The sequence below is a fragment of the Rhipicephalus microplus genome, chromosome 1 (assembly GCF_043290135.1).
Source record: "Rhipicephalus microplus isolate Deutch F79 chromosome 1, USDA_Rmic, whole genome shotgun sequence".
In the NCBI taxonomy this organism is placed as follows: Eukaryota; Metazoa; Arthropoda; class Arachnida; order Ixodida; family Ixodidae; genus Rhipicephalus; species Rhipicephalus microplus.
The window spans coordinates 250,167,037-250,184,284 of record NC_134700.1 but is presented as its reverse complement, the minus strand read 5'-3'; the positions used below and the strand labels follow the sequence as shown (position 1 = coordinate 250,184,284).

Here is a 17,248-nt window from a genome sequence, read left to right as displayed (position 1 = left end):
TAGCCGAGCACCGTAACCATGGCAGCGTGGTGGTCACTGTACCGTAACCATGGCATCGTGGCGGTCACTATGCCGTAACCATGGCAGCGTGGTGGTCACTATACCGTAACCATGGCAGCGTGGTGGTTACTATGTCGTAATCATGGCATCGTGGTGGTCACTATGCCGTAACCATGGCAGCGTGTTGGTCACTATGCCGTAACCATGGCAGCGTGGTGGTCACTATACCGTAACCATGGCAGCGTGGTGGTCACTATGCCGTAACCATGGCAGCGTGGTGGTCACTGTACCGTAACCATGGCATCGTGGCGGTCACTATACCGTAACCATGGCAGCGTGGTGGTCACTGTGCCGTAACCATGGCAGCGTGGTGGTCACTATACCGTAACCATGGCAGCGTGGTGGTCACTATGTCGTAATCATGGCATCGTGGTGGTCACTATGCCGTAACCATGGCAGCGTGTTGGTCACTATGCCGTAACCATGGCAGCGTGGTGGTCACTATACCGTAACCATGGCAGCGTGGTGGTCACTATGCCGTAACCATGGCAGCGTGTTGGTCACTATGCCGTAACCGTGGCAGCGTGGTGGTCACTATGCCGTAACCGTGGCAGCGTGGTGGTCACTATGCCGTAACCGTGGCAGCGTGGTGGTCACTATGCCGTAACCGTGGCAGCGTGGTGGTCACTATGCCGTAACCGTGGCAGCGTGGTGGTCACTATACCGTAACCGTGGCAGCGTGGTGGCCACTATACCGTAACCGTGGCAGCGTGGTGGTCACTATGCCGTAACCGTGGCAGCGTGGTGGTCACTATACCGTAACCGTGGCATCGTGGTGGTCACTATACCGTAACCGTGGCATCGTGGTGGTCACTATGCCATAATCGTGGCATCGTGGTGGTCACTATGCCGTAACCATAGCAGCGTGGTGGTCACTATGCCGTAACCATGGCAGCGTGGTGGTCACTATGCCGTAACCATGGCAGCGTGGTGGTCACTATGCCGTAACCATGGCAGCGTGGTGGTCACTATGCCGTAACCATGGCAGCGTGGTGGTCACTATACCGTAACCATGGCAGCGTGGTGGTCACTATACCGTAACCATGGCAGCGTATATCACTATACAGCAGCTGTCCTATATGAGCGAAGCGCACCCGACTTTATTCTGGCGCGCTAAATTAAAGTGGTTGACAAGGATATTGTGGCATTTTTCTACTGTTTCAAAGAGTACTGTTAGATTATGGCTGAAATTATGTTGCCACCTGCTGGCCACGAACTGCGGGCTCGTGCTCGCCGCAGTTTATGACCGGGTGGGCATTGCCCGAAGCCCTTCTTTTCGCGCGTCACAACATGCAGAAATCGCTGAAGATTAACAAACTTGAGAATATTTCGAAAAATGCAGCTTACTATGTGTAACTTAGCAGCTTCATCAGCAGACGTCGTGGTTGTGCAAAGCGCACCCGCATGTTCATCTGAGAGCGACATGCTTCAGGTGGGAGCCTACGTAAAATTACTGTCTTCTCCGCGCCGGTTCTGTTGTAATTCTACCCAGGTTGCGTGGGTATATTTCAGTTTAATAGTGCCTCATCTTTTTTTTTTTTTACGTTTGATGTCCTTGCTGGTGGATTTCGCTTTCCTCTCCTTGTTCTGTCTCAGAGGTGAAAACTTGGTGCGTCTTTCTTCTTTCGACTTTACCTTTCCGATTCCCGCCTGTTTTTCTTGAATGGTGGCCGCATTTCGATAGAGGTGAAATGGTATAGAGGTCCGTGTACCGTGTTATGTCAGTGCAGGCTTAAGAACACCAGATGGTACAAAATTTCTGGAGCCCCGCAATGTATGGCGTCTGTCATAATCATATCGTTGTTATGGGGCCTAAGACTCAAGATATTATTATTATTATTATTATTATTATTATTATTATTATTATTATTATTATTATTATTATTATTATTATTATTATTATTATTATTATTATTATTATTATTAAATTGATTCGCCTAATTTAAACACCTTCTCTGAGCATTAGAGGGCCTCTTATAGTACATGTCAACCTATACAAGCTCTCTGTTGTCGTTTTTAGGAGCCCCCGAGGTAGGCATGGATACGAAAATGGCCGGATATGAATGAGCACAGTCAGTTCTGTTCTTTTGCTTAGCTTGTGGAACAGCATTGTTGGCACATGAACGCGTGCGTTTTAGTAGCGAAAACTGGCACTGCGTGCAACACTTGCACCGGCAATATTGATGTACATGCACGCAGTCAGCAGAGCGACGCGCCCGTCCCGTTCAACCGCGCTTTCTTTTCGGCGACGTAATTTTTTCGCGCCGAATTGTTCTCGTGAGTGACCCTTGCACTGGCACCGCATTGTGTCTTCTCATTTCCCTAGTCCTCGGAATTGCTTTCAGACCCGCTTACCTGCTCAAAACTGCGATTTGGGGAATTACAATATAGTGCTATTAAACTAGCTTGCTCTTTTATTTACTTCTCTCTCTCTCTTCCTGCCCCCTTTTTGTCTGTTTTTCGTTGTTCTACCTTCATCGTTAATTACCATCCAACTTTTTTTGCATTGGTTTTTATCTTTTCATGCCTCAAACGCCGAATCCTCATTTGCAGTTCCCATTTGATCTCTTTCGGGGTAAGAACGCAGCGGCAGATGTAATTAAGTTTTGCACACTTTGTGATAAGTGTGTGCGCTGTACAACCTGCGTTCATCTGCTTGATCCAATTGGTGCGGTGGTCAGCAAGAAACCGCACTTAATTACGGGAGCTTCGTTCAAGAAGAAAGTAACCCATCGACGTTTCCGGTGGATAATTTGTTGAAACTCGTCGTATCCTCTGCTGGGTTCTTTCTTTCTCTCCCGCTCGCATGTTTTTTTTTTTTGTTTTTTTTAGAATGAAATAATCTATCGACGTTTCCGGTATATAGGAATTTGTTGAAACTCATGATATCTTCTGTTGACTTCTCTCTCTCTCTCTCTCTCTCTCTCTCTCTCTCTCTCTCTCTCTCTCTCTCTCTCTCAGAAAATTGAGCTCATATTGAGGTATACGCCTGCATATTGTCATCAATTGAGATCGCTAGAGCCTGCAGCTATACCTTGGCGACCGCGACTGCACTTCTGTCGCCCGACCACTGCCCTTAAATTAACGCCGCTCGTACAATCGCTTAGTGCGTCCCGGTTCCCGAGAGCAGCCGTTCGCGTAGGGACCCGGCGAGGAAATAATCTGGTTCCCGCGGTTTTTGTGAACGGCCCGCGCATCGCCGCTACTGCAGCGCGGTCGTCAACCTGCGTTTAATGGTGCACAGCCCTGGGTTCGAGGCTGCTGTCCTTTTATTCCTGCCTTTGCGAGACAAACGAAAAACAAGGAAGAGAAGCGGTCTTAATTAACGAAACCCTGCCTCGGGGGGTCTTAATTGACGAACAGAGAAGGGAAATTGAAAAAAAGAAGAAATAAACCACCTCGTCTGTGTATACGGAGGAGGAGGAGGAAGAAAGTTTAAGTGGAAAGACAGGGAGGTTAGCCAGTTCTTAGACTGGCTGGCTACCCTGTGCTGGGGAAAGGGGTGAGGGGAATGAAAGATGTTAAAAAGAAATGTTGTGAAGAGAGAGCGAAATTACAAAAAAAAATTGCGACAGAGGAAAGGCAACATCAAATAGTATAAGACACTAAAGTCTGTCTCTGAGGCCAGTTGTCCGCAAAAAGCGCAGCAAAGCTTTCAAAGCCTTCTGGGCTGAGGATGGGCTCGGCCAATACGCATTCCTACAGAGCTAACGGGGCTTCCTCTGTATTTCGATTTCTGCGCAACGGACGATTCCTCCCTCGCTTTACTAGATATATGTACTTTTGCGTTACCGCGTGCGGTGTGTGTGTGCGCGCCTCTCGCGACGTCGTCCAATCACGGTTGGGGCTCCCATCGTTTCGTCGCTTATAATACTATGCGCCTTGGTACCGAACAGACGCGACTCTTACGTTAAGCTGCCCATTCTTCTTTAGGCAAGTTGGGATAAAGTTTGCGGCAACGTGGAAACCTTAAATTCTCGTGGCTACTACCTGACCGTAAATGTTATATGAACTTCGTTTTCACTTTTTTTTTTTCACTGCTATAGCGGTGGTTAGTTGTGACTGTTCCTCTGCGTATGCGCGAATATAAGTGAGGTTAAACCCAGGTGGTGCGCCGCTGTGGTTTGGCTGATAAGCAACGGTGCGAGGTTTTTTTTTTTTTTCTTTCCCCGGACACATGGCTTTGTTTTACCTCGAGCTTTAAGCACTTTGCTGTTTGAAAACAGTAATTTATTCGTTTAAGGATACAAGCTGTCTTTCGATGCTTCCATCGTGATATACTGATTCCATCTTTCCGAATAATCCATTATCTTTCTCAGTCGCTATAACTGCTTCCAGTGCCTTTACAGACATGAATATTGATATTGCATCGCTGTTCTTATCTCGCGAGGGAAGTTACATGCAAATTCTACACAGCAGTTGTATACCTCATATAAACGATGGATACTGCAGTTGCCGACCACGATGCGGGGTTATAAATTAAAAACCTTTGTTTTGCAGAAAGGCTGTCTTCTTCTATTTATTTATTTATTTACTTGGACTGCAATAAAATACATGCCATCTAAATTACAGTGCTGTGAAAGGACACAAGTGGACAAGCGACGAATAAATGAACCGTGTTCAAGCGAAAATTTCTATCGTGCCGCGAAATAATAATAATAATAATAATAATAATTATTATTATTATTATTATTATTATTATTATTATTATTATTATTATTATTATTATTATTATTATTATTATTATTATTATTATTATTATTATTATTATTATTATTATTATTATTATTATTATTATTATTATTATTAATTTAGTACCAGCAGAAGTCAGAAGAGCGACTTTATGAAACCCCAACGAAGTGGTTGCGTAATTGTTTCCTAAAAAGACAGCGCGACACTCCGTTACACCTCAAAGACGTATTCATCCCTGATGTCTTACTTTTAAGTCATCGACTATGTCGATTGCTGAACTCGTTTTTTCAGTTTTTATCGCCGTCTATATGCCCCATCAACTTCCTATCGGCGGTTCGTGCTCTGCGAGTGTTGACCGTATACGCCCGAACCCTTTCGCGGTGCTCGTGCGACCAACTACAGCCGACCTGCCATCGTTGCCGTTGGGCCTTATAAACTCCTTTAGGCCAGTTCTCTAAAGTGCCGATTTGAAAATAGGTGGGAGAATGCCGCCTCTCTTACTTTGTAAGCGGATTCCTTCAGCAATCTATAGATAGAGATTACCCTGTCTTTCGGTCGCAGCGCTGTGCTTCTGAGCTGGCGTGCACTGCTACCATCTAGACGGGTGTGTCCAGGAACCTAGAACATGCGATCGAAATTTCGGCTACTGGCGATTGAGCAGCTGCGTCTAGAGTGTTCGAGTGCTGCTGTTACTTTTTCGTTGGCCGCTGTGCATTGTTCAATGTATTATGCGCCATCACGCCTATGAAGGCTCTCGCTCATCGCTCAGAGTTCAGGGCGTTGTCCAGCAACGTGACTCTCTCTCTCTCCCACACACACACACACACACACACACACACACACACACACACACACACACACATATATATATATATATATATATATATATATATATATATATATATATATATATATATATATATATATATATATATATATATATCCTTACGCGTCCAAAAGGGCATTGTGTAAAGGGAGCATCAAAATATTATATATAATTTATTTGTTTCTTCCGCATATATGATTTACTTGTTTTCTTCCGCATAGTACACCTCGCTTTGTAATGTTGGCTGCTCGTGCACTGTGCGTGGTCTTGCAAGAAGAACGAAATTGCCGGAGTTGGCCTTGGCCAACTCCGGCAATTTTTCGAGGTCAATGAATCTCAATGAAATTCGCTGGGTGTGTTCCTTTGCACATTTTCGTCCTTTATGCCAAATCACGGGTTTTAATGATGCACTGATCATTTGCAAATGAATTTCAAAGATTGCCTCGAAAAGCTCACCTCACTTGCCAGAATTATTGGCAACAGTGTCTGTGTGACGTCATGTTTGGCACGTCAACGGAAGTGACGCAGCCGATGGCATCGCTACCTTGGCCGCTACAGTGTTTATTGTGCTTTCGACAAGGCAACGGCGGCGGTGTTTGGCAAGGGTATAGCACGGAAATGCTTTCTTTCTTCCTCTGTGGTGTTTGGCCGGTGCTTCGCTGTACTGGCTTTCACAGTTTTCATACTCCGCGCCGGCGGAACCAGCATACGGCCTCCGGCTCTACCAAATAGTACGTCATACGCCGACAGGGCACTCGGTTGGGTTTAGGTATTGCACATTTTTGCCTATTGAGAATTATTTTCAAATTTTCTGATCATTTGAGGTATTGGGCTCGTTACAAGAGTGTCTTGGGAACATAGAAACACCGTAACCTTGACATGATAAAAAAAATCGCCGTAGTTGGCCTTTAAGCTTCGCCTTTAAGAGTTGAACGCGATAGCGAAATCTGGCCCCTAGTGCACCTTTCAACTGTTAAGTGCGTACTTATTAATATGTTTTGTTACATGCGCACACGCACACAGCAGATTGGACCAGCGCATGCTATTATAGCCGAATGGGCTCGTTTTCGTCGTGACACCTGTCGAACAGAATGCGTTAAAGGAGCCATGAAACACTTTTTCAAGTAACCATGAAATTAATTCACTAGAAGGGCTTATTGGCTCACGAATTTAACGCCGCAAAAGTTTTGAGAATCCGTCCAGTGCGAGTGGAGTTACAAATGTTTGTCGCATGCTACAATCGCATTATCTCTTCTCTCGTTCCGACGAAAGCGCTGGAAGCTAAGCAGGGAGGGGTGGCAGGGCAAAGAAACTGCCACGCTTCATGACCTTGAGCACGTTTTTTTTTTTTTTTTTTTTCGAACGCGCGGCTATTTCAGGGCGATCGCGCGCGCATGCGTGCACAAGTAGCGGCCTCCCGCGGCTATCTCGGTAACTTGTTTTTTCGGTCACAGACGCACAGACGCTTTTTCGCTCACAACCGTCGGGACTGACGCCGGCGGCGGGTTTTCTGCGACACGAGCTCTCTAACGCTATCGCGTTAAAAAACACTCTGCTTAAATGGCGAAGCTTCCCCAACATTGCGGCCTGCGCCAAGCGATAATTGGCGGGGTTTGACGTCCCAAAATCACGATATGATTATGATATACCCCATAGTAGAGGGCTCCAGAAATGTCGACCACCTGCAGGGGGTTCTTTAACGTGCACCTCAGTCTACGTATAACACGGGCTTCGAGCATTATTGCCTTCATCGAAAATGCGGCCGGTACGCGATCCCGCGATCTGCGGCTCGGCAGCCAAATAGTGCTAACAGTTCTCGTGGGTGATACCCGATCTCATAAAATCAATAAGCGCGCGTGGTAACTTAAAATTTCCTAAAAGGGGGCACGCAAGCTTTAAGCAGATCACGTTTCCTTCCCTCGTGTCGTCCCATATGAGCGCGTTCAATCGGATTCAGGTTTGTGTACGTGGTTTGTATACATGTATATGGAATCACACTTGTCTACGCCTATCTTGGGCATGGCGTACAAGTTACCTTCCCAATATTCCTCTCGGTGCAAGCTACATATCCAAACGCACGCAGGTTACATTTTTCTTACCCAAACACGCAGAAACTTGCACAGCAGCGTATACTATAAAGAACGTGGTGTCGTCGTCCTTCTTGTCGAAAAATGTTTCTCATTTTCGCCGATGGGGAGCAAGATGTGAGAGATGTATCCTTGCGACTGGACAGCCCGCAGTTTGTCGAAAGGGTCTACTGATCGCGACCGTCGCTTTCTCCTCCGGCTCACTTAGCTAAGAATGGCGGTCGTTTCACGAACAGCACCCCATTGCATTCGAGCTCCATCCACGAGAACCGGGAGAACTTGCGAATGAGAGAGAAAGAGAGAGAGGCGCCGTCGAGTGGTGGTATGTGGGTGAAAGGAGAAAGGGTGTTCAGTGAGCGAGAGAGATGGCGAGGCCAACTCTTATGTCCACAGCGTATTTGCCAAGAGATCGCTTCGTTTTTGCCACATGGCCCGCCGCCGCTACTCACGAAAGATTGTTCTCCGTCGCAGCCGGTCTGTACGAAGTTGGAAAGCTTACGGAGTGGTTTAGCATCTGTTCTTTCCTTTATAGTTAGCGATTAGATACTTTAATTCGAATGTATTTTTTCGCGCAGTTTCGTATCGGTCGGGGCAGATGTGGCCTTAAATCACTGCATGATAGGATCTTTTCATTGTATGAAGTTCGATCTTTTCGTTTTTTTTTTACTTTGGTTGGGCAAATCACGTGGTTTCTGACAGTCACTGAGAAGTATTGAGAGTTGTATTGTAGATTGTATCAGCATGAAATAGGAGGAATAGAAGATTGAGGGTTTCTTGGTGGATTTAGAAGAGGTTTCCCATTGTATAGAACACCGGCATGCTATACTCCGGGTGGAAATGTGGAGAAATTTTACAATACTCACCCTGAACGAATCTCACGTTATACGCGATATACATCTGATGTAATGCGTAAAATATAAGTATGTTAAAGCACACCATTGTGACCTGTGTACCTCAAAATGTTATAAGTGCAATGCTGTAATATTTGTAGACCTGTAATATTTGTAGCAACACTACTGCGCAGTAATATTCTATTAAACCGAATATACAGTTTTCTTAATGTGACGTTTTTTTTTTTTTTGTCCGCGTATACTACAATCAACTGCCAAGAAGCACGATGTCACTATATTTTCTAGCTGTGGGGAGTGGCACGAATGCGAGCGCAGTATACTTTCAAAAACGTTGAACCTTATTTTGTTATGCATACAATGGCGTGCACATGGTATCCACAGTAGTTTTTTTTTTTTTCATAATAAAGTTACAAAGCATTAGGCGCTCTCCTCAGCTATAGGACATTTATCTGACATTCTTTGTTTTGAGGTGCTATTTTCAGTTATGCAGTGTAAACATTATAGAAAGCTGTCGTTTCTAGCGCCATAGTTGCAGGAAATAGTTCGCCTATAGAACAAATCACTCCGCCGCAGTCCGCGTCAACGGTATAGACTAAGTACAGTTCGCGTTGTGAAAGAAACGGCGGCGCCGTTTCTTATTATTTGGACGGAACACTGCCCGTGCTGGCCAAAAGATAATGGTTCACTTTTAACGTACACTACTGCGCAGAAATATTCTATTAAACCGAATATACAGTTTTCTCAATTTCACTGTGATTAAACAGAAATTTAATTTACCTGCTCCCCTTGTTTGGTGTTCTATAGCTTTTGTGTATTTTTAGACTTTCATGTTTTGATCATTTACGGTTTATAAGGTAGACAAAAAGTTGGGCAGTAACCCACGAAAGAATGATAGCTAGATAAACGCTGTGTGAAGCGGAAATGTTCTGGAGCGCTTAAATGAATCAAAACTGCTTTACATCGCATTTAATAGGAACTACAGGAACACGTGCACAGATTGCAATGTATACATGGATAACAGACGTTAAACTTTGTTCCGCTTAACTGTTTTGCTCTTAGTAATGATCAAGCTTGCGTGACCATTTTTTAAGGCTCTATATTGATCAGACGTATCGAGGTATACTTGCGCGAGTATCGCTCGTATCGGAGATACTGTATAACGTACAGCTTACGAATTGAAAGTGAGGTACTGAGTGCGGGTGTTCTAGAATAGGATATAATAAAAATAAATATATGTAGCCACTGTATGTAGTCCCCTGTATGTAGCCACGAGAGGTGGCTACATACAGGGGACGCACAGCCCACGCCTTAAGGAGCTTCGCTCCTAAAAGCAGGAACGCAGTTAATGGCGTGCATAGGTTTCAGAGGTTCTGATACTTTGTATATGGTAAGCGTGTACAAGCGTATACTCGGGAACTTCCTTTATACCGCAGTACTTAGCGGGCTCCCACCTTATCGACTGCTATAGCCCTGCTGGTCAGTTGCCGTTATACTATCTTCCTTTCTTTTCATTGCGTGTGAGGTCGCTTTCCTTGTCAGATATCAATGTTCAGGAAGCAGGTCGCCCACGGTATATATGTTTAGCATTGTTGTGCTGGGGCAGTGCGCGCATATAGGGCGATCGATGACGTCATGACTAACCGTATAGGGAGGCTATTGTCCGTTTGCGTGTGTTTCTCGGCAGAGACGAGGTTAAACGCTGAGCCAAGCGCTGCGATGTCGTGTTTCCGATTGATGCAGAGCACGAAAAGTTTAGAGACGGGAAAAGGCGGAGAGAAATGACTGTTCTTAGCCTGCTATACACTACAACTGGGGCAATGCGAGCATATAGTTACGAGCATGTCAACGGATTGCGGCTAAGGTATAGGCAAGTCTCAGGTTACGTGGAGCGAAACACCGATACAAATGAAGAAAACTCGCTGGATCTTCTTTTTTTTTTTTTTGCATCACTCTTGTTAATGCGGCCGATGGTCAACCTTCGTATTTTATGAGACGTGTAAAAGGCTTGTCAAAGTTCCTCAGCCAGTGAGGCAGCTGTGTTCGGGTAATGTTTTTTGCAGACTTCCATGGTGGGAAAATCTGTGGACGGGGCCTCCGGAGCTATAGGTAGTGATATCGCCTCAATCGAGCCTTTGTCGGCGATCTTTGGGCTTGAATTACGGTTGCATGTTATAACGGGCTTGTTTGCGAACCGCTGTGCTTCTCGACGTGAACAACGTATTCGTGCGCTGCTAACTTTTCTTCGCGAAACCCTCCTGGGATACCGCTTGCAAAGCTGTTCTTATATGTTTCTATTTTGCTTGTTGTTTGTGTTTTTTTGTCACGGGCTTTCTTGATTTGTTTCACCTCTTGCCTTCTTCAACTTTGAATTCTATTCTCTGCTTCCCAAAGAATAGGCGAACGTGGGCCCCTCTCTGCGGCAGTTGTCAGCTTGCTTGTGCTGCCTCGCTGTCTGTGTGCTTTTTTTTTGTAAGTTTATTATATAATATTATATACTTCAAAACTGACGGGGTCACCTAAGACGACTGGAATGCGGAAGACATCTTCGTCAGCTTATTTCTTCCCACTCGATGTAGTTTCTTACTCGTCTTCCTTTCGAGATATTTGCCCCGCCGCGGTGGTCTAGTGGCTAAGGTACTCGGCTGCTGACCCGCAGGTCGTGGGATCAAATCCCGGCTGTGGCGGCTGCATTTCCGATGGAGGCGGAAATGTTGTAGGCCCGTGTACTCAGATTTGGGTTCACGTTAAAGAACCCCAGGTGGTCGAAATTTCCGGAGCCCTCCACTACGGCGTCTCTCATAATCAAATAGTGGTTTTGGGACGTTAAACCCCACAAATCAAATCAAATCCTTTCGAGATATTTCTTTATCCTCAAGTGGTTGTGATCTGCCTCTGTGATTGGCCCACCTTTCACCGAGCGAAGATGACGCGTCATGACGTTATGATAACGTCGGGAATTTTTGTTGTGTGACGTTGCAATGACATTGTATGATGCCGCCATCACGTTTTATTTACTTTCCGCATCGCCCGTGTTTGACGCCGCCGATGGTCTAATTTCACGTTTGACGAGGTATCTGAGGTTTTCACCTTGACCGTACTAAATTTGATAAGAATCGCTCGCAAAGACACTGTCGACGCGTAGCAACGCATTGGCCAAACGTTGGCAAAGCGTATAATGCAACGCAAGTGAAGGGTGGCAACTACGCCACTGCATGCAACTCGGACAGTATGTAAAATCTGGCTGTAATTGAAGGCAGCCTGCATTGTCTGTTTCGAAAAGGGCTTTGATTACGCATATTAAGACCGCAAACACGCCTCTGTGATTGGACGTCACCTTAAGCGTCAACTAATGAGACTAAATAAAACAAATATAAACTCTGAACCTAATACTTTGCCCCTGCCTACTCAATATAAATAAGATCTCGCTTACTTCACGTGAAGAAACAAAATTATCTGGTTGCGATTATTTGCAGAAGCAAAAAAATTAAAATGCAGGAGGTGCTGCACGAGCTAATTTTCCAGCAATTGCCCTCCCGTTGATGGTACTGTGCAGAACGAGTTTTTCACCTGCTAACATGAACGTCTGTAAAGAATTCATTAAGCTCGCCTTTATGCAAGGCAAGCTTGGTAAAGTTTGCCTTGATGAGGTAACGCACGTTATTGTACATACAGTGTTATTTCTGAATGGCTTCGCACGTACGTTCACGTCGGCTGTCCACCTTAAGAGACTCGCGCTCATGAGTGACTTAATCTGGCTCTTGCATAAAATTTCGAATCGCATAAGCTGACGAACTAAATCGAGTTCGCGTTCAGTAAGCGCCGCATCTTTGTGTATTAGTGTATTGGCTAACATTCGCGCCTCTATAACAGCTCCTTTCTCTTCTTGATTTGCAGCATGGTCGCTAGTGACGCTGGTGCAGGATGCGAAGCTGCCTCCCACACCGCCAGCGCAGACCTGCTTCGTAGACGTAGCCATACAGGAGACCAGCCTGTGCAGTAACGTCTTCAAGAAGCACGTCACCGAGAAGGCGTTTAACGCATCGGACCCTAAAGACTTGAAGGAAGCGTGTTGGTGAGTTCACTCGTTTAGTCATGGACTATATACTATGTCTTTTACAACTTGAAGTGCACTATTACCTATCCCGAAGCGCTGCTCTTTTCCGAGGTTGTTGTACATTACTTTCGTTTTCTGCAGATTAATTTTAAGACCCACCTTTCTGCTCTCCTTGTCTAACTCCGTAATCATGAGTTGCAATTCGTCCCCTGAGTTACTCAGCAATGCAATGTCATCGGCGAAGCGCAGGTTACTAAGGTACTCTCCATGAACTCTTATCCCTAACTGTTCCCATTCTAGGCTTCTGAAAACCTCCTGTAAGCACGCGGTAAATAGCATTGGGGAGATTGTGTCCCCCTGCCTTACACCTTTCTTGATTGGTATTCTGTTGCTTTCTTTATGAAGCACTATGGTAGCAGTTGGTCCCCTGTAGATTTCTTCCAGGATGCTTATATATACTTCATCGACGCCCTGATTCCGCAGTGTCTGCATGACGGCTGATATTCCTACTGAATCAAACGCCTTCTCCTAATCTATGAAGGCTATGTATAGTGGTTGGTTATATTCTGAGCATTTCTCTATTACCTGATTGATAGTATGAATGTGGTCGATTGTTGAGTAGCCTGTTCGAAATCCTGCTTGTTCCTTTGGATGATTGAATTCTAATGTTTTCGCCACTCTGTTAGCAATTACCTTTGTAAATAGCTTGTATACTACGGAGAGCAAGCTGATCGGCCTGTAATTCTTCAAGTGCTTGTCATCTCTTCCCTTATGTATTAAGATGACGTTAGCATTCTTCCAAGACTCTGGTACCCTTCCCGTCAGGAAACACCTCGTAAACAGGGTGGCTAGTTTTTCTAACACAATTTGTCCTCCATCTTTCAGCAGATCTGATGTTACCTGATCCTCACCAGCAGCTTTGCCTCTTTGCATGCTCTCCAAAGCTTTTCTGACTTCTTCTATCATTACTGGTGGGGTGTCATCTGGGTTACTGCTAGTTCTTATGGTATTAAAGTCGTAGTTGTCCCGGCTACTGAACAGATCTCTGTAAAACTCCTCCGCTATTTTAACTATCCTATCCATATTGGTAGTTATTTTGCCTTCTTTATCCCTTAGTGCATACATCCGATTTTTGCCTATCCCAAGTTTCTTCTTCACTGCTTTGACGCTTCCTCCGTTTTTCAGAGCGTGTTCAATTCTCACCATGTTATACCTTCTTACATCGGATACCTTACGCCTGTTAATCAACTTCGAAAGCTCTGCCAGTTCTATTTTGTCTGTTGTACTTGAGACTTTCATGATTTGACGCTTCCTAATAAGATTCTTCGTTTCCTGGGAAAGCTTGCCAGTGTTTTGTCTAACTACCCTGCCTCCAACTTCCACTGCACACTCCGTAATGATACTCGTCAGATTATCATTCATTGTATCTATGCTAAGGTTGGTTTCCTCACTAAGAGCCGAGTACCTGTTCTGAAACGAGACTCTGAATTCCTGTACTTTCCCTCTCAGTGCTAGCTCATTGATTGGCTTCTTGCGTATCAGTTTCTGTCGTTCCTTCCTCAAATCTAATCTAGACTATGTCTACTTAGGGCAGGTAATAACCGCGGAGCCGAACCACGAGATTGAAGTAACTAGAAGAATAAGAATGGGGTGGAGCACATTTGGCGAGCACTCTCAAATTATGACTGGCAGATTGCTTTATTCCTCAAGAGGAAGGTATATAACTGCTGTATCTTGCCGGTACTTAGCTACGGAGCAGAAACCTGGAGACTTACAAAGAGAGTTCAGCTTAAATTAAAGACGACGCAGCGAGTAATGGAAAGGAAAATGGTAGGTGTAACCTTAAGAGACAAGAAGAGAGCAGAGTGTATTAGGGAACAAACGGGGGTTAAAGATATCATAGCTGAAATCAAGAAGAATAAATGGACATGGGCCGGGCATGTAGCGCGTAGACAGGATAACCGCTGGTCATTATGGGTAACTAACTAGATTCCCAGAGAAGGCAATTGGTTAGGGGGAGACAGAAGGTTAGGTGGGCAGATGAGGTTAAGAAGTTTGCGGGTATAAATTGGTAGCAGCAAGCACAGGACCGGGTTAACTGGCGGAACATGGGAGAGGCCTTTGTCCTGCAGTGGACGTAGTCAGGCTGATGATGATGATGATGATGATGATGATGATGATGATGATGATGATATACTATGTATGCGTACGGTATACGATGTTGCGTCTCGCGGTACATTGGCACCGGTGTTGGACGCCGACGAATAAGAACGTGCGGACAATCTGCAGAAGTTATTCAAAATGCGCATTATTTCCAGCACTTTTCGTATAGCTCTGGATGCCCTTTTTCTGCGGAATATATCGGGTGGTGCATCGTTGAACTATACCTTTGTCGTCCTTTCCCCGTTTGTTTGTTTGTTTGTTTGTTTGTTTGTTTTCACCACTTCGCGATCGACGAAAGTATAATATGATTTCTACTTTGCCGTCTAACTCTTCTGAAAGCATCATAATTGCATTGGCGCTTCCAACCGCCACACGGTAGCATCGTTCTCGCTTTCTTTTCTCCTGCTTTTGGTGCAGCTGTATGCTTTATCCCGAACGTGTTAAGGCAAACAGGCGAGCGCAGGCTGCAGGAGAAGAGCGGGAATAATTGTTCGATGACACCGTTCAAGCGTCAGAGACATCAAAGTGTTCCGGAAAAGTATACTAACAGAAAAACTTTTCCGACGACGAGCAAACCCGCGGTGTGCTTGTAATTTCTCTATCTACTTGTGTGCATCTGAACACAGACATGTTGCCAGAAAAGTCTAACGGCGTGGAATAATACGAAGAGAGAAAGAAGCGGTGAACGTTGCAGGCGCCGTGGACAAAAAAAAAAGAAGAGCGCATCTAATGCTTCCATTTCGCGAGGCCGTTCGGCGACAGTTTTACGCTTGGATTCGCACCAAGCCTTTCGCCCGAGTTGGCCGCCGAGAGAGACGAAAAACTTTCCCGATTTTATTTTCGTATTCTTGGTAACCTCGCATGATTCTGCGCGCTCGTTTCTCTTTCTGGGTGGTAGACACAGAAGTAAAAACTAGGCAACCGAATAGCGCCGTAACATGCGCAGGCGAAAGCGATGCCCACGCATTGCTAGAGAATGTCAGTTTCTCTATACTGTGCTTTTTTTTTTGCGTGAGTTTTGTTTTTAATTTTTAATTCCTTTTTTTTTTTGTAGTCCCCTGTATAAATGATGTACTCGCACCGACCATCGATAAAAACGGGCCTTGTCGTTCTTTCTTCTTTCTTTTTTTTCTGCGTTTTTCGAATTACCGATTACGGCATTACGACAAAGACGTTTAATGAACATTGTCGAAAGTCGTCGTTAAAGCGATAACAGCGCGTTCGAAAAACTGTCATCGCCATGCGCAGTTGAAATTCGCAGACATAATTGCGTGAAATCGAAAGAAAACAGAAAAAAACGCCTTACGTTTCCAACTGCTGGCTGTAACAAACGAAGCGCAGCTTCTGTGTTTTCGACATGCTTACGTTTTCCGGAAAAACATGTTTCATCAGTTCGTCATAATATTTGCTGTTCTTCGTCGTTATCCTTCAGTAAAATTGATTATGCTGTTGCTGCCTCATCGGAAGACAAGCGTATATTGTTTGTGCACAAGAATTAAAAAGGACCACATCTCTTTTTTTTCGCAAGCGCTCTTGGAACACGTTGAAATCGGCTTCACTGTTTAATTGGGCAAGTGAAACCAATTAAGCGGCTGCATGAAATTTGTCTGTGTTTAACAGCTGTCGCGATCAGCCGATAACAGCCTTTTACAAGAAGCACGCAAGATGAATAAGCAGCGGAGTTCATTTCTGGGCATTCGATTCGCAATACGGCAAGTTACATGTTCAATATTAAGGTCATATTTCTGTGTAGCTAATGTATCAGCAAAATATTTGTTCTCCGGCCAGATAAAACAACTCACAAAGTTAAGAAACACTGCTTAAATTTGAAAAGGAATTGGAACGATCTTTGATGAATGGCTGTTGCAGCAATAGGCTTCCGCTCAGTCTCCACTTTTGTCGCATTCTTTCTCGTTATGGGACTAAATGATTACTGTATGGGAGGATTATGGGACGGAATTATTATAGCTAGTATAGGGGAAAGATATCACTCAATGTCGGTACAGTGAAAGTACATGGACGGCTGTGTACTGTGGTGGTTATAGCGTGCGCAAAACGTAGATACGTACTAAAACTCATTGAGTTCCCGAAAAAGTCATCCCCCAGTTTTCATTGGGGGAGGCTAGGGCCGCTCCCACGTCCGGAGGGGAAGGCCAAGCCTCACCGCCGTCTCGTGGGGCCGTCTGGACTGCCCGGAGTTGTTGAAAACAGCCGTGGCTATTGAGCAGTGAATAGAAAATGTCTTGCGAGATTTAAAAAAAAAAGAAAAAAATGACACTTCCCTCAGTAACTATACTTTATGGCAGCGGTTTTCTGTTGCTTACTACGAGATCGTACGTTTGTATCCCTGCAGCAGCGACCACATCTCAGTAGTGGCTGAATGCGAAGGTACTCGCGCATCGAGATGTAGGAGCCGAGATAAAAAAAAATATTTTGCTAACACTGTTCGTTTGTGAAATATATAAAACACAATATATAATCAGCCCATCGCGGGGCTATAGCGCTGGACATGCTA

General features: G+C 44.9%; 1 protein-coding gene across 1 annotated transcript in view; it reads left to right on the top strand.

The window, feature by feature from the left end:
* LOC119164430 (uncharacterized) overlaps positions 1-17,248 on the top strand; it is a 596,281-nt gene that overhangs the window by 561,130 nt on the left and 17,903 nt on the right. The window contains exon 2 of the mRNA XM_075893088.1: positions 12,411-12,588. Coding sequence (XP_075749203.1) covers positions 12,411-12,588 — 178 coding nt within the window. The remainder of the gene's footprint in view (positions 1-12,410; positions 12,589-17,248) is intronic.